At 35.9% G+C, this 21190-nt stretch overlaps 1 protein-coding gene and 1 long non-coding RNA gene across 14 annotated transcripts in view; one reads left to right on the plus strand and one right to left on the minus strand.

The window, feature by feature from the left end:
- mast4 (microtubule associated serine/threonine kinase family member 4) overlaps positions 1-21190 on the plus strand; it is a 172582-nt gene that overhangs the window by 126584 nt on the left and 24808 nt on the right. For 8 of the 13 annotated variants that reach the window (XM_055200971.2, XM_055200972.2, XM_055200974.2 and 5 more), the window contains 8 exons: positions 4277-4346; positions 4878-4898; positions 5358-5436; positions 9405-9559; positions 9649-9724; positions 13374-13583; positions 13755-13856; positions 13996-14128. In XM_055200971.2, coding sequence (XP_055056946.2) covers positions 4277-4346; positions 4878-4898; positions 5358-5436; positions 9405-9559; positions 9649-9724; positions 13374-13583; positions 13755-13856; positions 13996-14128 — 846 coding nt within the window. The remainder of the gene's footprint in view (positions 1-4276; positions 4347-4877; positions 4899-5357; positions 5437-9404; positions 9560-9648; positions 9725-13373; positions 13584-13754; positions 13857-13995; positions 14129-21190) is intronic. The other 5 variants (XM_055200977.2, XM_055200973.2, XM_055200976.2 and 2 more) reach the window with 1 other exon arrangement.
- LOC141358836 (uncharacterized) lies at positions 15662-17471 on the minus strand. The gene is made up of 2 exons (XR_012365306.1): positions 16951-17471; positions 15662-16420 (listed from the first exon to the last, which is right to left on the minus strand). It is a non-coding gene; the product is annotated as an uncharacterized lncRNA (long non-coding RNA).

A 21190-nucleotide genomic window follows, 5' to 3' on the forward strand; every position in this document is an offset into this window, starting at 1 on the left:
ATCACGTGGAACCAGTGTATTTTCAGTGTATACAAATATTTAAAATAATAAAAATGGTATAAATACATGTTTAATACATGTATAAATATAAATTTATATTTATTTATATATATTTATTTTTCTATTTATATATATTTATATATATTATACGGTTATATAGGTTGGTAATGACTGGCCTTGACCCTTATTTGTTTGGATTATGTTTTAGATAGTTTTTTAAGTTAACCACAAAAAAAGCAAGTTTGGCCTCACATTCTTTCTTGTAGTTTCTTCTCACATACCAGACTAAAAGGCTAATTATCCAGCTCATTTTGCGAGTCTTTGTTTCCTCAGGTGACAATCACAGATTATTCAGGAGCAGTCACACCTCCTTGCATATGGCCTTTTTAAGCAAAAAGTGTCTTAGAAATTCTAAATCAGTATATTGTTTAATGAATGAGTAGCCAGGTTGATTTTCACATAATTTTGAAAAATAAACTCTAGACTACTAGATCCAGCTTTGAAATGTCTTGTCAAAACATGTTAAGTGTGGTTTTTGTGGACTTATATCAGCGACTTAAAAAAATTGCTTTTTAAAAAAACATGAAACAAAAACATGAAATAAAAAAATTTCTCTCAAAAATAAATAACATAAAAAATACAAACATAAATGTTGCAGACATATTATTGCATTTGGTCAAAATTGAGTTAGGGGTTGAAATGGGCTTTGTGAGATCTGTTGTGTCTTGTGACAAAGTCTCCTGGTTCAATTTTGTCCCAATTTTGTGTGCCAAAATTGCAGTAACATGTTTGACTGGCTGGTGTAAAAAAACTTTAAAGGGCAGTTTCAGTGTTTGCGTAGTTATTGCCTTTGAAGAAACGTAAGCCATCAAAATCTAATAATTTACCTGAGAGGCACTCGGGCGAAGGAAAAATGCCGTTGCTTGTTCTCACACGACAGCATCAAGCTTCTGTCATGCTAACACATTGACCCCAGGCGATCTTATAAAAACTTTCCATTATTTTACTCAGTCAACAAAAATCGAACAGGACCAAAACATTTTACAGCTGATCGCTGTCAAAAAAGTTCAGATACGACGTCCCAAGAATGACAACAGCAATGTCCTTAATACGACAAAGTAAGTGTTTTGATTAATGCCATTAATGTATTTTTATCTGTGTATACCACTAGTCAACTAAATGAATATAACATGGCAAAAGTTAATGAAATTTTGGAAGTTAAATGTAAAGGAAATGTAATTTTGGACATTCTGTGATCTAATGTGATATTGTTGTTCATGTTCTTGTTCATGATGACATTTTCTTTTGTTGTTGTTGTAATTAATTTATAGCATTAGCAAGATGAATTCATTTTGGGAGCGATGACGAATTAAATGTATTTTTAGTCCAGTGCCTGTATATATGGTATTAGTATTAACCAAGTTCAGAGGCTTCCATATGTCGATTAACTTACTTTGTTACTTTAAAAACTTTTATATTGATTCAATAGATTCATGAATTTTTCATGAATTAATTGCATTTTGCAGAAAAAAATATCAGTTTTTATAATAAATATTTGACAATCATATTCTAGATTTTAATAGTATTATAACCTAAAGATGCTATGTGAAAATTTGTAACAGAAAATAATGGTTTTCATATTGTCACTTTCTTGGTATAGAACATTTTTTACCCAAATGAGTCCAAATGGATTTATTGCATTTTGAAACCAAACTCTTCAGATATTGGCTTCAATTATTGAGAACATTACTCCAGTGCCTGTATATATGGTATTAGTATTAACCAAGTTCAGAGGCTTCCATATGTCGATTAACTTACTTTGTTACTTTAAAAACTTTTATATTGATTCAATAGATTCATGAATTTTTCATGAATTAATTGCATTTTGCAGAAAAAAATATCAGTTTTTATAATAAATATTTGACAATCATATTCTAGATTTTAATAGTATTATAACCTAAAGATGCTATGTGAAAATTTGTAACAGAAAATAATGGTTTTCATATTGTCACTTTCTTGGTATAGAACATTTTTTACCCAAATGAGTCCAAATGGATTTATTGCATTTTGAAACCAAACTCTTCAGATATTGGCTTCAATTATTGAGAACATTATCAGTCTGTAACCTGTGCTGTGTTATCTAATAGTTTTTTTTTTTTTTTTTGCATCAGTTTACAATCATCTCTCTTTATATCAGTTGTGTGTAAATATCAGTAGATGAGTTACTTACCAGTAATGATTAAATAACATCGGTTAAGCACAGTTGCATCTCTTCGTCAATGCCAGAGAGCCCATAGAGATGTCTGTTAATTTACTATTTACTTCTTCCCATATTCACTCAGGTTAATTATCTGTAATTATTGTGTGTAAAAGAGGAACACCGGTTCTAATGACTATGATTTGGGACCTCCCAGATTCTCAGATGTGTCCATATTGCCAGAAGCAATCCCTTGAAACAGTGGGGTTCAGCTAATAAATGCAGGAGTGCATATGGTTACAGATATGGTGTTAGAAGCCTTTCTGGCCTGCTTCTAGGTTAAAAGGATAGTTTGGCCAAAAATGAAAATATTGGCTCTTTAACCTCCCCTAATTTTATTACTTTTGGCTGCTCCTAAGAAAACCAAAAGAATCCCGCACACCATTATTAACAACGTTTCGGTCGCATATCATGATCTCATTTTTGACAGAGGTGGCGTTTTACTAGCTTGTGCATATGAGCACTTTATATACTGTATTAATATTAAGACACTGGTTCTATACTACATACAAAATACTATTTTGGATTTACAGGGCCTGGAATTGCCACCATTTTGGTCGCTTGTGCTCCTGAAATTTAGTTGGCGCAACCTCACAATATATTTGAAGTAAATTTCGGTAAAAACATGTTTTCTATACCAAGAAAGTGACAAGATGAAAACCACTATTTTCTGTTACAAACTTTCACACAGCATCTTAAGGTTATAAAAACATAAACAATTAAAATCCATAACTTGATTTTCAAAGATTTATTATAAAAACATCCACAAAATACAATAAATCCAAGTTTTTTTCCAAAATGCAATAAATCTATTGAATCAATATATAAATGTGCATTCATCTTTGCCATGTTATATTCATTTAGTTGACTAGTGGTATCCACTGATTAAAAAAAATGAACATCAATGGCATTAACCAAAACACTTCCTTTGTCATATTAAGAACACTGTCATTGCTGTGGTTATACTTGGGACGTCGTCGCTTAACATTTTTCACAGTGATGAGCTGTAAAATGTTTTAGTCCTGCTCGATTTTCGTTGACTTTGAGTAAAATAATGTAAAGTTTTTCATAAGATCCCCTGGGATCAATGTGTTAGCATGAGAGAAGCTTGATGCTGTCGGAGAACAAGCAACCGTCTCCCGAGTGCCGCCATTGTTTGTTTGCAATGCGTGGAATGGTGCGCTGCAATTTGTGGAGCGGATTTATTGCATTCGCAGAAAAGGAGGAGTGGCGTTTATTGCGTTTTGGGAGAAAAGATGACAGAATAACACGCCGGATATTGTATTTTGCGTAAAATTAAGAATTTACTTTTAAATACTGACCTGATATAATACCAAACCCTTCATTTGATTGATTTTTTTTAATTGAATATTTATTAAAAAGATAAATTTAATTACTACATTTTATGAATTCAGTTTATTAAACCTGCTGTTTTATTAATGAAATGCAATTAACCATTAAAATACAGAATCCAGAAAAATTAAAACAGAAAAAATGGATTTGTGAAAATCAATTTGTATATAACTGAATAACTGAATTTAAAGTACGGTAAAATAATTTAAAGTAAAATAAATAATTTAAAATAACATTAAGTGGTTTTAAGGGCCCCATGACAGAACGTGTTTAAAGCAGCTTGTGGGCCAAAAATGTCAAGCACAAATCCAGTATGTGGGAAACAATTTATGATCAAGTTCGATTGTTTAAGCCTTTAATCTTCAGGATGATGAAGTTGTTGTGCTCCTATAATTTTTGCTGATGCTCCTAACTTTTAAATTTGAAGCACCAGTGCTACCTAGTAAAAAAAGTTAAGTTCGAACCCTGATTTAGCCATTGAGTAATGTAAACTTTACAAATAAACACCAGTAGCTGTTTTACTGGTAGCAGCAATTATTATTATTTTATTCACAATTTTTTAAACAATTACCAAGTTCCAAGTTCCTTAAAAAAAGAAGGTACAGTGTCATTCCCAACTGAGTGTACAGTACTGCGGAAACTTTAAACCTTTTTTTGCTTTTGCAGGTACCAGTCCTCAAGACAGTCCTAGAAACTTCTCCCCTAGTGCTTCAGCTCATTTCTCCTTCACTCGAAGGTAACTTCCAATTCCAAATCTACTTTCTCATCTTAATATATTAAAGGGATAGTGCTGGGGAAAAGGGCTAGCATTGTTTGCAAATGCTATTACAATGTAATTGATTCATTTTTAAGTGTAAAATGTAATGCATGTCCAAATTCTTAAGCCAGGAAATCTATTTATATCACTTAATTTTCTACTACTTTCTCTAATAGATAAAAAGCTTTATTATTAGAATAATGCTCCAGATCTGTCAGAAATATCAGGAAATGTACAAAGAAAATGTTCTCTGATGGGAGGAACAGTCATAGACGCTTCTCTTCTTTATTATGGTTGATAAAAGCCCTTGGTTGCTGCTGTTGAAAACCTCAGAAGCTGACAGGCTTTCTACAGCCTAAATCTGTGGTTCAGACGTTCAGGTTTTTACCCATCACATACTGTAAGCGACTAGTTAGCAGAGCTGCCATGCTGTTTATCAAAAAAGCTGCATTTTGTTCTTTTGAATTGCTTTCATACCAATTATTCTTTGTACTATTTTTAATCCTCTAGTCATGGCCTAAGAGCAGACAGGTAATTCAAATGACACTTTTTTTTATTTAATTAACTCATTGTTTTTCAAAGAAATCAACCATAGTGCGTCATGCACCTTCCTGTACTGTATGCATAGACTCGTTTCATATCCAGGGCCCTCACAAGCATTTTTGGACATCTTCTGTATTTACGTGGTCCATAAAATGCTCCTCCCAATGTTTGTGGTGTTTGTCTTTTTTTGTGATTACCATCAGATCATTCAATCAGCTTGAAGGAAATTGCTCACGAAGCTCTGCTGTGAAAGATATCCGCCCAGAACCCATAGATTACACACTGGCTTTCATCAGCTCTACTTTGAAAACAATGACTCACTTTGCATTTTTCTTTTATCTTGTGTATCACTCACCTATTTACAGTCTTGGAGTCAATGCTGTTGACTAACATCAGCCCCTAACTCGCGTCTAGCTCTTGTAATTTTTGGACGATTATGTGTTGTAGAACTGATGGGCGACGATGGTCCTTAGCATCCCTTCCCTCCTCTGGATATGGCACAAACACACCCAGTTCAACTGTTTCTGTAAGTACCGTGCATTTTTTAAAAGTGTATGTAAAGGTGCAATTCCTCTGGCCACTGGAAGTCATTTATTTGCATTAGGAGTTCCCAAATTTAATTGACTGGTAGCTTCCAGTTGAGCAGAGATCTATATGATGCAAATAAGGAGTGATCACAGTTTGATATTGTAGTCAAGTAGGTTGCCCACCAGCAAATAACAGCACAGTGATTTTAAATCGCTGTCAGTAACAGCAGTGCTTTCCATTATCCATTATTGCAGGTGTTTCTCAACATGCTCAGTTCCTATGAAATTAATTTATTATTAATTATCATTAAAGGATTAGTCCATTTTCTTAAAAAAATAATTCAGATAATTTATTCACCACCATGTCATCCAAACTGTTGATGTCTTTCTTTGTTCAGTCGAGAAGAATTTGTTTTTTTTTTTTAGGAAAACATTCCAGGATTTTTTTTTTCATTTGAATGGACTTTAATGGACCCCAACAATTAACCGTTTTAATGCAGTTTAAAATTGCAGTTTCAACGCAGCTTCAAAGGACTCTAAACGATCCTAAACAAGGCATAAGGGTATTATTCAGCAAAAGGATTGTCATTTTTGGCAAGAAAAATAAAAAATATGCACTTTTTAACCACAACTTCTCTTCTTCCTCCGGCTGTGTGACGAGCCAGCGCGACCTCACGTAATTGCATAATGACGTCGAAAGGTCACGTGTTGCATATATGAAACGCATATTTGCGCACCATTTTTAACAATAAACTGACACAAAGACATTAATTCATTCGACATTAGTATCATTCGATGGAACGGTCCTCTTGTAAACACTGGGGCGTAGTTTCGATACATCATTCGTGACCTCTTGAAGTGATGGCGTATTAAGTAAGGTTGCGCTGGCGCGTCACAGGACCGGAAGAAGACAAGAAGTTGTGGTTTAAAAGTGCATATTTTTTATTTTTCTTGCCAAAAATGACAATTGTTTCGCTAGATAAGTCCTTATGCCTCATTTGGGATCATTAGAGTCCTTTGAAACTGCAATTTTAAAGGATTAGTCCATTTTCTTAATAAAATCCAGATAATTTACTCACCACCTTGTCATCTTAAAATGTTGAGGTCTGTCTTTGTTCAGTCAAGAAGAAATTATGTTTTTTGAGGAAAACATTCCAGGATTGTTTTTTCATTTTAATGGACTTTAATGGACCCCAACATGTAACACTTAACTCAACACTTAAAAGTTTTTCAACGGAGTTTCAAAGACTCTAAACGATTTCAAACGAGGCATAAGGGTCTTACCTAGCGAAACGATTGACATTTTTGACACAAAAAATAAAAAATATGCACTTTTAAACCACAACTTCTCGTCTATCTCCAGTCCTGTGTTGCGCCAGGGCGACCTCACACAAAACGTCATCACGTCAAAAGGTCACGGATGATGTATGCGAAACTATGCCCCAGTGTTTACAAGTGTGGAGAAAGAGGACCGCTCCAGTGTTGTTTTATGAAATGATACTAATTAATGTCTTTGTGTCAGTTTATTGTTTAAAATGGTCCGCAAATGTGCATTTCATATATATAACTCGTGAACTTTCTACGTCACTATGCAATTACGTGAGGTCGCGCTGGCTCGTCACACAGCCGGAGGAAAAAGAGAAGTTGTGGTTTAAAAGTGCATATTTTTATTTTTATTGTCAAAAATGACAATCATTTCGACAGATAAGACCCTTTTGCCTCGTTTGGGATCTTTTAGAGTCCTTTGAAACTCTGTTGAAAAAAACTGTTAAGTGTTGAGTTAAGTGTTAAATGTTGGGGTCCATTAAAGTCCATTCAAATGAAAAAAATCCTGGAATGTTTTCCTAAAAAAACATAATTTCTTCTCGACTGAACAAAGAAAGACATCAACATTTTGGATGACATGGTGATGATTAAATTATCTGGATTTATTTTTAAGAAAAATGACTAATCCATTAAACTGCATTAAAACTGTTAAGTATTGGGGTCCATTAATATGAAAAAAATCCTGGAATGTTTTCCTCAAAAAACATAATTTCTTCTCGACTGAACAAAGAAAGACATCAACATTTTGGGTGACGTGGTGGTGAGTAGATTACCTGGATTTTTTTGATTTTTTAAATGGACTAATCCTTTAATACGTTTAGTTCATCTCAAAAGTTATGACATAAATATTCACAAGCACTTGCTTCAGAAATCCTGCAATGTACAATTATACTGTATGCCGTGTGTTGAATACATTGAAAGCCACCAACGAAAGCTGTATGTTGCCGTCTTTGTCCAAGCTGTCTTGCTGAATTTGCTTTGAAGCTTTTAGTTAGGATAGGTCTGTGTGCTTGTACGCTCAACTGAACTGATATGTGGACTGAGACTGTCTGCCACCGGTAACAGATGCTGCCATCACTGTTTCCCAATCTGACTAATGTGACTCTGAGCAACGCCAGATTTGTTTGCTCGTAAATATGTCCCTGAATTTGTGCCAGACTGCCCACTCACTCATTTGCTCATCCACTCTCTGGTTTTTGCTGTGTTTAGTGACACAGTCACTGCAGCTCCCCATCCCAATATGATGCTTACACAAAGATTAAAAGCATTTGTTGACTTAACTGTTAATGGCTTCATGTTTGTATTGTTTTTAATGTATCTGAACCACTGTTTTTGGCCTTTAAAATTGCCAAAACAAACAGGGTTATCATAAAGAAAAAGTCTAAAAAATGAAAATGTATAATTTTCACAGCCTCACAGATGTATATAACGTCCTTTCTTCACACTTAAAGGTGCAGTGTGTAATTTTTAGAAGGATCTCTTGACAGAAATGCAAAATAATATACAAAACAAAATTATCAGGGGTGTATAAAGAACTCTGATAATGAACCGTTATGTGTTTATTGCCTTAGAATGAGACGTTTTATCTACATACACAGAGGGTCCCCTTTCATGGAAGCTGCCATTTTGTGCAGCCATGTTTCTACAGAAGCCCTTAACAGACAAACATTTTTACTAAGTTGTGACATGTTTGTCCTGTGGCGGCTACTGTAGCTTCTTTATGTGTTTCAAAGCAAGAGGTGAGCAGTGGACACTGCACCTTTAATGTCTTACACTGTATATGTATATATAATATATATAATGTCCCACAATATGAAGAGCAAGTAAGTGACTGGTCTCAGTACTGGCATTAGCACAGTTATTGCTCATTAGGTGACTTAACACACATCATGATTATCATTGTGTCATGACAGTTTAAACACAAGCACCACTCATCTGAACAAAGGTTATCACAAAACTCAAGGAAGTAACAGAAATCTCAAAGATAAATTACCTTTAAACATAAACAAGTCTTTCTTTTAGTGAGAAACACATAAAATACCGTCTAATTTCAAAATTTACTCTGCAAATGCAGTCTCATGCAAAGCATGCTGAGAACTACAAATGCACTGCCAAAATCATGTATGTAGTTTCAACACAAAATTATTAAATTAATTTCCTTCTTACAAATTTAAGTAGATTAAACATGATACAATTAAGTTGAATTTACTCAATAATGTGTTCATTTAGAATTACTCAAATTACTCACATTTTTATGTTAACTCAACTTTTCATTAAAAATCAAGAATTCAGCTTTTTTAAATATAGTTTACTGATTTTATTTGATAAAATCTACTAGTAAACTATGAGAGAATTTTTATTTTTGAGTGAACTGTTCTTTTAATTAAGACAGTAGGCACTGGGGTCTGGGGGGGCCGGCACAAAAATATTTAGTGAGGGCACTTCATCCAAGCCCCTCACTTATATGCTTGACTATTTGCCTGAGGTCTCCATTAACCATAATTTTAAGAATTTCATCCCGAAGAAACTGTCATATGCATGCTTACATTTTGATGTGTGTCATTACACATCAGTTGTCATCTTTTGTTTTCATCTCATTTCTCTTCTTTTCTTTTTCATTGTATTTTCGTTTCATTTCCAGTCATCCTGTTCATCACAGGAGAAGCTCCATCAGTTGCCCTTTCAGCCCACACCAGATGAGCTGCACTTCCTGTCCAAGCATTTCTGCACTGAGAGCATTGCTGGTGACGACCGCAGAAGAATCACTCCCATGCGACCTCGATCACGCAGCCTCAGGTACCAGGACACTTGTGTGTGGCTGCTAGAAGTTATAATGATGATATGGGAAGTTCTGTGTATTGAATTATTTCTTTATTTTGTTTCAGTCCTGGAAGATCACCGTCATGTTTTGACCATGAGATTATCATGATGAATCATGTATACAAGGAAAGATTCCCTAAGGTAGGTGTAAACCTCTTCACTATCATATGACGGTCTAAAAAAATCCTGGTTTGTTTGTACCCTTTGTTGGGTAAAATATGGACAGACCCACCGTTGGTTTAAATTAACCTAAAAAATGTCCATGTTTGACCAAGCCATGAGTTGATCCAAACCAGCATTTTGAGTTGAAACAACCCAGCATGTTCATTTAAACCCAACAGTTGGGTTTGTCCATATTTTACTCAACAACGAGTTGAAACAACAAAGAAAAGTGTAACTTTAAAGCCAGAAAAGTACAATTATGTCAATGCAGGCGCTTCTTGATACTCAGTCTGTATCATTAGCCACCAGTGCAAGCCAGGGTTTCAAACGGGCAGAGTAGTTGTTAACCATACGAAGTAGGGCTGGGCGGTATGACTGTATATATCGTTACCATCAAATAAAATGTCAAACGTATCATTTTTCTTTTCCGTTTATACCATGAAATGTAAATAAAGGGGCATGGCTAACTCTGCACTCCTGCATATTAGACTGAGTATGACAGAGGAATGTGAAAATGCACACATAACAAACCAGCAAGTAATTTTAGTTATTTATAATAGGCGCAAGTGAATCTCTGGCAATCTCATAAACCTGTCATTTTTACAATTTCCATATTTACAGATTATGTGTTTTATATGTCTCTTATATACAGGTATATATCCTGTCTGTAGGTTTGTCCATATATTTGTATTTATTTGTTATGCATATTGCCTATTTTTAATGTACTGTAAACATATAATATACAATACACACTTTATCTTTAATAGCCTACAAGAAAATTAACTGATTAAAAACAAGATTCTGTCTATTACGACTTAATTTGTTGTTATATTTGGGGCCGTTTCCCTTTAACACTGACTTTAATCTTGCCCGTATTTTAAACTATGGTGAGCATTTAGTTAAAAGTGAATTAGTGAATAGCACATTTCTGCAAATGTGTATATTCAACCATATAAACAAAAAAGCCGAGTTCGGTTCCAAAATGCAAAAAATCCATTTGGACTAATTTCGGTAAAAGAAATTAAGATGAAAACCACTATTTTCTGTTAAAAACTTTCACATAGCATCCTTAGGTTATAAAAAGATAAAAAATTCAAATCCATAACTTGATTTTCAAAGATTTATTATAAAATTCCACAAAATGCAATAAATCCATGACAAGTTTTTTTTCAAAATGCTTTAAATCTATTGAATCAATATATAAATGTGCATTCATCTTTGCCATGTTATATTCTTTTAGTTGACTAGTGGTGTACACTGATTAAACATTAATGGCATTAACCAAAACACTTACTTTGTCATATTAAGAACACTGTCATTGCTGCGGTTATACTTAAACATTTTTTACAGCGATCAGCTGTAAAATGTTTTGGTCCTGCTCGATTTTCGTTGACTTTGAGTAAAATTATGAAAAGTTTTTCATAAGATCCCCTGGGGTCAATGTGTTAGCATTAGAGAAGCTTGATGTTGTCGGGAGAACAAGCAACCGGCTCTCAAGTTGCGTAAATTATTAGATGTTGATGGCTTACGTTCCTTTCCCGTTACAGAAAACCACCAGAGGTTTATCAATGTCATTAAAGTATTATTTTGTTTTTGTTTGTTTGTTGATCACGAAGTACAAAGTGAGGGAAACTAGGATTCCGTGTACTTAACGCGCCACCATTGTTTGTTTACAATGCATGGAATGGTGCGCTGTAATTTGTGGAGCAGATTTATTGCATTTTGCAGAAAAGGAGGAGTGGCGTTTATTGCGTTTTGGGAAAAAGGGAGAAACGATGACTAAATAACACGGCGAAGATTGGATTTTGCGTAAAATTAAGAATTTACTTTTAAATACTGACCTGATATAATACTGATTTTGGCAGTAACACGTTTTTTTTTTAAATGCCGTTTATCGCGTTTTGGAACCAAACTCTTCATATATACCATGAAATATATAAAGCGTTCATCTACTTAAATGCAGGTATATATTTGTTACCGGTTCTTTGTCGGTGTAAACATACTTATTCGTATTATTCGTATTAAGTCGATATTCAATCTTTATCAATGAATATTTTAATAAGTGAGCATCACATAAAACAAAAGGTAACTGTCAGACAGCAATTTAAATAATGAGCTAAACAAGAAGTACATTTGTCTATTCCAATAACTGCCCTATAACTGAATAATAGTGAAAATAACTTTATTGCATCGCAAAAATGAAAATGTGCTTGTCAGACAATCATTAGAGAATGTGCCTATCAAAAATCAAGTCTTTTGAATCCTTAAAAAAAATGGTCTTTTACAGTGGTTATTTTAATGATGGTTATATTTACCCATATGTTGTGCCATAGCATTTCTGTATGTTTCATTGGAGGATCTATATTTTCAATATAGTAAACTGACACGCAGCCTTAGTTAAAATAGTGGGGTTCTACTTTATTTACATATTATGTTTATATCAGTGCACTATAAACACAAACACTTTTATTTTAAGTCATCTCCTCCCATCTGATTTCAACATACATAGCTCAACATCAATCTCCTCTCACGTTATCATCATCATCATTTTATTTATCTCATCTCCTGCTCTTCCATCTGTTGCTGCGTCATGTTTCACATACAATGCAAGAACTCCCTGGATAACCGATTGAAAGCCTTTCTTTGGCTTTACACTGTAAACAGACACAAAACAATAAAGCAGCACACCTTTGACGTTTTCTCTAAATTGCACATACACATATAGTATACTCAAGTATAAGATTCGCTACATTGATATCGCAGTTAAATTAACTAAAAAAATCTGAAAACATGGTTAAGTACTACTACAGTTTTATTATTATAAAGCCATGGTTACTTTTTAAAGGGCTGACTCAAAAACATCGCACCGAGATAAACAAACAAAAAAAAACATGCATGTAAGACACTTTTGCAATATTTTGCATAATATTTTAGGTGTTTTGTATGTAGACGTTGTGTAGCAAATGACTTAATTCACAGACTGTAGCTGCAATGGTGACCCAAGTGATCTCTCCACTAACAAAGGGATGATCATCCAACACACCATCTGTGATTTTTCAGCACTGTTGTCCGTTGTTGTACGGCGAGCCAAAAAACTCTGGCCTTTGGCCCCAAGCAAGCTGCGGAGAAGCACAATCAGGTCCTGAAGTGTCTGTGCAAACACAACCGGAGTAAGAATGTAATAGCACGACCGCTTGTGGCCCGGGTATTTCATACACGGCTATTGTCACACTGAAAAAGGTCAAGATAATCTGAGAATTAGTGTCAAATAAATTTGAGTAAAGTTAAATTTTAAACTGTGCTAAGAGGTTTTTAAACTTCCCATGCTTGAGTCCAGTTTCTCTTGGTAGCTGGTTTTACTGTACTAGTCCAAAGTCCAATCTGCTCTAGATAGTTGGTCAGCTGGAATACCAACTGTGGACCTAGTTTTGACATATCAGAATCTCTTGGTCAAGATGGAAGCAACCAAATAGCTACATAATTTAAAAATGATGTGATTTGTAGAATTGTATAACGTTTCATTTTTGTGGAAATCTGACAAGCATTGTCAAATGCTGTAGCTCCATGTTCGTTATGGGGCCAGGTTGATGACCCACTGTACCACTGATGCTGTCTCTCTACCCCTCAGGCCACGGCTCAGATGGAGGAGCGCATCAAGGAGATCATCGAAAGCAACTCTCCTGAGAATGTCCTCCCTCTGGCAGACGGCGTCCTCAGCTTTGCACACCACCAGATCATTGAGCTGGCCAGAGACTGTCTTGAAAAGTCTCGTCTTGGCCTCATCACCTCTCGATACTTCTGTGAGCTAACAGAAAAATTGGAAAGGCTGTTTCATGAGGTAAACAACATTTCTAGATGGCCTTTATTCTTTTGACCTTCACTTTTTTGCAGTGTTTGGAATACATTCCCAAGTGCAGTACAGCTGCCATACTTTAAAGCAAAGTACCATCTTGTTACTCATCATTGATGCATGCTAAGATGGCCACTGTGTTCTGTCATTATAATGCAGTCGACTGAGCGATCAGAGAGTGCAGAGGTGACCTTCATCAAAGAGCTGGTAAAGAAGATCCTCATTGTGATAGCCAGGCCCGCACGACTCCTGGAATGCCTGGTAAGCTTTCTGAAAGAATTCCCAAACAAAATATATGATCTAGGTCAGTCAGGCTTTGAACTTTGCTTTCAGAATGATGCGGACACTGTCAAGTTTATCTGAAATCTTGTTGTAAAGATGTATGTGTTATATTCTTTAGGAGTTTGATCCTGAGGAGTTCTACCATCTGTTGGAGGCTGCAGAGGGTCATGCCAAAGAGGGACAAGGAATCAAGACAGACATCCCGAGATACATTATAAGTCAGCTTGGGCTGACGAGAGACCCACTTGAGGGTAGGAGGGTTAATACGGGGTTAAAATTTTTCCTAATAACTTTAAGAGAATGACCACAGACCATTGACAGAACATCAGATACTTATTGCACAATTCAAGGGCAATTTCTAGGTTTGGTTTTAAATGGCAGTCAAGGCTTTATCAGTCAATGTGTGTTTGCAAATTATGTGGATACTACAATAGAGTGCCGAAGTCATGACGTCACTTTGTAGGCCAACCCGGAAGTTAGCGGCGCATGGGTTCCCTCGATCGAAAAGCCATTCATTTTTCCCATAGACTTTTGGAAAATCGCAAAAAATAAGATCTGTGTTCAACAAAGAGTTATGAACCTTACACGTTTTGTCTATCAAGATAATCTTTATAAGTTAATCGAAAATGTATAAAATTTGAAGCCCAAATAAAGCCGTCAGATATAAAATGCTAACGGTATGCTATAAATGGACTACAGCGCACCGGTCGCGGATCAACGTCATCATCAAGCTTTCTCAAACTTTATTTAAAAAACACGCTCGCTCATTATGATCTGCGCTGTTTATGGACACTTATCCACTTTTTCATGAGAAATATTGCCCATTCGTTATTTCCAAAAATGTTAGAAATTGTTTACGCGTGCCTCTTTGAGATTTTTTGTTAATGTTTTATTTATTTATTAGTTTATTATTTCGTTCGTTTATATAAACCTTAATATTATTTTCTTTGTGATTAAGGTTATTGTGCATGATCATTGTGCCCCAAATAAACTTTAAAGATTATCTTTCACTGTATTATGTTTGATTGTATGTTTGCATTCCATTTGCTAATTCGCCAGAAAAAAAAAACATCTCAGAAGCACTAGCTATTGCCGTATCAATTTCCAATCTTATGTACTTTTTCTTACTTAGATGATAGAAAACCATAGATCGAGGAGAGAGGACCACTATAAATCTGGATATAACAGTGCAGCTTAGATGCTGGTTTACTTACCGGTATTGTAAGGGCCAGCATGAGGGACAAGTTTTATCAAGTCTCATTAAGTAAAACTATGGAGAGATAGAGGAGTTAAATAAAGTGATCTATGTATTTATAAGATAACTATATAATCTCTGAACAAGCAAACTATATAATCTCTGAACAAGCAGAACACAGTTAAATTCCAAACATTTAATATAATATTTATATATAATTATATATGTTGAATTTAAAGAGAATTGTCCAATAGCATCAATGCTTAAATACAATATATTATAATTAAACCATACATGTTCCCTAAATAAACCATATATACTAATTTTGTTCACATTTTCTATATATTTTTACCTGGTAATCCACAAGCCCCAATGTGAGAGCCTGTGTAGTAAATTTTATCTCACATTACTGTGAGCTGACTGGTGTATAGTTACAATAGTATACAATAGTTTAACAATTAATTTTTGGTATTTGTTAGACAAGTGACTTACAGTGCATTCAAGCTATAGATATCAGCGTGTTCTCTGGGATTTAAACAAAAGTTAACAAAATGCTCCAATCACTGATCCACAGAAACATTGCAGCAAGTTTTGTAGTAAACATCTTTATTTTCATAAAATAAGTAAACTGAAAACAAACTATATACTATATAATTCACATGACAAGTCTCTACAGGGAAAGAAGGTATTTTTGCAACACAATGTGAATGCCCACATGGAAAATGCAAGTGCAAGTGTGTATAGTTGTGGCGAATTTTAATCAAGGTCCTCAAGGATGATTTCTTTGGGTCTCCTCCATCCAGCAAAGTACGTAATGGAATCCTCAAAATGAGCAACATATTCACACACAGCACTGAAAGTATCTCTATCTGGCAATCCTGTCTCCATTCGATTCACACTTTCACTCATCTGAAAGGCTGAATACCTGTCATGACAGTTACTCGTTTGCCTTTGGAGTTAGTCTTTGAGAAGCTGAATCTCTGTTATGGAATGCTCTCAATCAATCATAAGCTGGATTCTTCTTCTTCGTCCAGACTGCAGCTCTTCTTTAGTTGTGCTTTTATTTGGTTGTTCCTCAGAATTGATAGTGAGGGTTTGATCAGCCGGAGATGGTTCATCATCTTTGTCAGCCATAAATTGTAGCCATTTCCTCCTCTTTATAAATGGGTGGTGGAACATTTTTAGGCACATCAGCCCTATCCTGTCTCAGGGAGTATGAATGATCTTCCAAAATTTGTCCAGTGGGAACATCATTTGTGGATATAAACAAAACGGGGACATTTTATCCCCTGCAGGAAAATGACAGCTGCAGATGCGAGAATGGACACTGGGCATCCGGTCAGCTCGTCTAAGGATAAATTCCAAATAAGCAGTGTTAGTTTTATGGAAGTTACACCTTTACAAATTAAAATTACAAAAATCACACTTTACTACTAAAATAACAAAGATTATTATCATTGTTACATAATGCCTAACTAGTGCTGTTTACAAATAACTACAATCATTATTATTAGTGGGTAAAGCAAAGTTGAATAAAAGTCAATAAACCAGGTATTATTTTGAATATTTTAATTAAACACATTTCTCGAAGTAACGTTAGCCTTTAATAAAACTGCAGCAGATCTAATCTATCTATTAAACAGCAAAGTAAACAAGCTTTAAGATATTTTAAGAGAAAGACACAGGTAAGTTATTTTAGCTGTTGATTTTGTAATGAAAAACGTTTATTCTTGCTAACTTAGCCTTTTTAATTCCATCTGACCGTCAAAGTATCATATCATTCGCGTGTTGAGCAATATGCACCATTAAAGTTTGGTCGTGCATGGCCACATTAAGGCAGTAAATGCGGTGTTCACATGGAAATCATCGTTGTGTTACCTTACGGCACGAACAGTCTCCGCTGGGAAACATCGGACGGTAAACGAGCATCTTTCATCGACGACTTGTGGTTGCATCTCCGGACAAAACAAAACATGTCAAACTACAGTCTCTCCACAGTACAACAATATTTGGAAAAACTACAATTTGAAAAGACTAAATATATAACGTTATGTATATTAACTGAAAGGTAAACTTCTGAGAACGTGAGGCTGAAAGGCTAGTGACAGATTCCCTGTCATGATGACATCTAAACTCCCCGCCAAGGATGTAGTCCCTATTAGCAACTTGTTAGCAACCACCGTATTTAAGCCACAATAAAGTTTAAAAAAATCACAAGCAGATTATAACTGGTGTATTTTATGTCATAGAACAAAACGTGAAAATATTTAGAGGTTTTGTTAACCACAGACCTTATTTCAGACGATTTAGCAAAAACCCATTCAAAAAACCCATAGACTTTAGGGCGAGGGAACCCATAGTGCTAAAATGCTAACTCACTTCCGCGTTTTAGCCTACAAAGTGACGCCATTACTTCGGCACTCTATTAGCATATCTGAGGAAAAACACGTTTTATTCAGCAAGTTAGTAGTAAATAGATAGTAAGTTAGTTTTCTCAGTTATGTTCTTAAAATAATTGGTACTTTTGGATGGACAGAAATTTTGCAGTGTCTACACACTTGTATTGTTTTCTTTGGTGTTGTCATTACATCCTGCTCCAAAGTTATCTGTATGATTTACTATAGTACTTTGTTGTACATTTGTCTGTTTTGGACTCTTTCATTAATGTTCATGGTCATGAGCCTAGGTAGAGAAAATGTGATATTTATCATTTCATTTGGGTTTAATTTCCTGTACTGTTAATACAGACCAGACATCCTTTAAGAAACCTCAGATTTTTCTTTATCACTCTAGACTATCATTATCAGTAATGAGAATCAAATACGCCCATAGACCTTGAAGCTTCTGCCTCATCTTCTCTGCCAAGGAAGTTTTGGTTACAAAGCCCTCCAAGTCTTCCTAATCCTCAGAGAACATCCAAATCATTTTGTGTGATGATTGGAAATGGAGATAGGCAGCTGTTCTGAGGCTTTTCCGATGGCTTTAGGTGTCTTTGGAGACAGCTGAACGACCCTCTGGTTCATTTACCTCCTGCTGTTCATCGGTTACTGTTGAAGCCTCCTGAGAACTGCCTCAATGGGATTTGTCTGGAGCGGCAGTTTTTCCAAGCAAATGTTTCATGATGTGTGTAAACTTACCTCTGCTTTACACACCATTTAACTCATTTCAAAACCACAGAAGTCAGCTCTACAGACTTATTCTTTTGGAAAAAGTGACTTAATTTTGCTGAAAACGACAAGAACAAAAGACGGAGGAAAAGTATTGTTTTTAGCTGCAGTTTTTACTCTAAACTGCCCAAGTGCACAGCCATGCTTAAATTCCTAGGGAGCTTGGGTTTTTAATGAGTGGGCTACCACACTCCTGTGCCCAATCCGTTTGTTAAGTCATGACATAAGGAATACTGTTTCCGGGTCCAAACCTCCACTTATTTCAGTACAGCATATTATATAAACATCCGTTTATGAGCACTTTTTATTCATATTATATATTTAAAGGCGCTCTAAGCGAATTCACGCGTTTTAGACCATAAAACATTTTTTGTTACATACAGCAAACATCTCCTCACTATCTGCTTGCTGCCTGTCCGCTGATCAAACTGTAAAAAAACGCGATCTCTGTAGACAGCCCAGGCTCTACAAACTTCAATATAAACACAGTGGCCAAACCTGCACCACGAAACAAAACAAAGTGTTCCAGCCAATAAACGCCAAGAAAGGATTTGGGGGTTGGGTTTGGGCGCGTTCATGAAAGCACGGAAGGGAGGGGGAGGAGTTAACTACACTCAGTTTGTTTGAAAACACATTTCAAAAATCAACACACAGATTCGCTTAGAACGCCTTTAAGTGAAAAACGTATAAACTAAGTGTACACTGCAGTCTCCAGGCTCACGGAATTATGGACGACGCTAAAGACAGGTGTAAACGGTGTTCAAAATGATTTGAGCTTGCCCACTTTCGACCACATTCAGAGGTAGTTAGTGATGTAGTTCTCGAGTCCGGGATTCGAGACTGAACTCGAGACCGATTTCTGCTTTCTCGGACTCGTCTCGGACTTGTTCCTTCAAAGATTCGGTCTTGACTTGGCCTCAGACCACAGTGGGAGGAGGACTCGTAATTTCAGACTTGAGCCCTGGAGACCAATTAATTTTTTCATGTTCATATAAAAAACCACACAACACATAATAATAATAAAATGTAATGTTGATGGGCATTATTTGAAAATGACTTCCCATGGTGTAATGCAAAGATACTGCCATAGGAGCCGTTTATTTATCTCTAGAAAAATAGGCAGAAGATGATGCATGTGGTAGGGATTTTTTTAATGATAGTAAAAGCATAGTCCATATTAAGATGTTAAGACTGCTCCCCTAAACAATTCCTAATTTAGCTTAGTCGGTAGGCCTAACTGTTGATTATTAACTGGGGTGATATTAAATCATGAATATAAAACATGACATGTTTTTATGGTCTTGGTCTCGACTCCAAAGGACTCTGTCTCGACTCAGACTTGCTTCCTCAAAGACTCGGTCTTGACTCAGACTCGACTGTATTTGAAAACCAATGGACTCAGTCTCGACTCGGTCCTGACCCTTCAAAGACTCGGTCTTGACTCGGCATAATATTATTTTGTGTCCATTTAAACCCGTCATTACTCCCGCTTGTGTTTAAATGACAACAGTCTCCACAGACCATCCCCTCAAAAGTAGTCAGGGCAGAAGCGGTCGAAAGTGGACAAAAGAGACAGATTTAAATACCAGATGTGCTGTAAACAGAATGTGTCTTTCTCGCCTATGGCATTTAAGATCGGTTAGACCCGAAAGCACTATCCCTGGTTCCCTTATGATTATGAGCTTACACTTATCAAGCGGATAAGTAGACACTCACATGCTCACAATTTTTTTTTTCTGTTGTGTGTAAGTGCATCAATGACAAGGGAATTGTTTTCCATGATTGTAGTTACAGTCCGCAAACTGTAACAACATGAGAGCTGATTCATGACAACATGTTAAGTCATTTATACTCTTGTCACAAGACGCTCAAACTGATTTTGCCAGGTGGTTGATGTCCTCAGGGCAACATATTGTGTTGACCCCAGGACAACATTTTTCTGAATAAAACCTAAACCCACCTCAAACCCCAACCATAACCAAACCCTAAAATCATGCAAATCTCAGGTTACGTATGTATCTGTTGTTCCCTGAGAAGGGAACGAGACGCTGCGCCTCCCTTTCCATACTTCTTGCGTCCCTGTAATTCCTGTAGACATTTCTTGGAATAGCGTTTGTAATGATATTTCTTCTGTGGCACAAAGGGAGTTTCTGCAGGAGAGCGCCCCCTGGCTTTGGGATGTGCCTGGATTTCACCGTAATTAAAATTCATTCATTGAGAAAATGCGCATTTGCACGATTAAACGTTACAGCCCTATATTTTATATATTCAGACGCACTTACCCCTGGAGGTGCCCCAGAATGTCACCACAGTGACGCGCAGCGCGAGTTCCCTCGAAAGGGAACTGTAACAATGTAACTTAAAAGGTAACACAATGTAACCTTGCTCCCAGTTGAAGTGTGTCCTCACATTTAGTCGTTGAATTTGAGGGTATTGGATCTGAAAAATCCTTGAAAGCTCCTTGAATTTGAAGTTAACTAAGGTGTGGGAACCCTGGAAACAGCTAATCCTGGTTGTAAGCTTAAACTTCAAACAAACTGTAAACTTATTTCTAATATCTTATTAGTTGATTGAAATGTTGTCCCATGGTCAACATAATGTTGCCCTGAGGACATCAACCACTTGGGAAAATCAGGAGGGCCAACTCCCAAGACCACTTACCTGATTGTCCTTTAGCATTAAATGCTACACTCTTTTAAAAAATGCTGCTAAATAGCACTTAAAGCGATTCACTGGCTCGTGATCATAGGGGAACCATTTGTATTGCTAAACCGCACCAATGTAGAACCTGTGTAGGACCATATTGTGCTATGTTGAACTAGTCATGCTTTAGCACCACTTATGGTTCTATAGAGGTGCTATATCGCTAGAAATGGTTCCCCTATGATTACAAGCTTTTAGTACTGTTTAGCACAGTTGTATGATTTATTAAATAGTAATTGGTCTATTTA

Source organism: Misgurnus anguillicaudatus, chromosome 22, assembly GCF_027580225.2.
Source record: "Misgurnus anguillicaudatus chromosome 22, ASM2758022v2, whole genome shotgun sequence".
Classification (NCBI taxonomy): domain Eukaryota; kingdom Metazoa; phylum Chordata; class Actinopteri; order Cypriniformes; family Cobitidae; genus Misgurnus; species Misgurnus anguillicaudatus.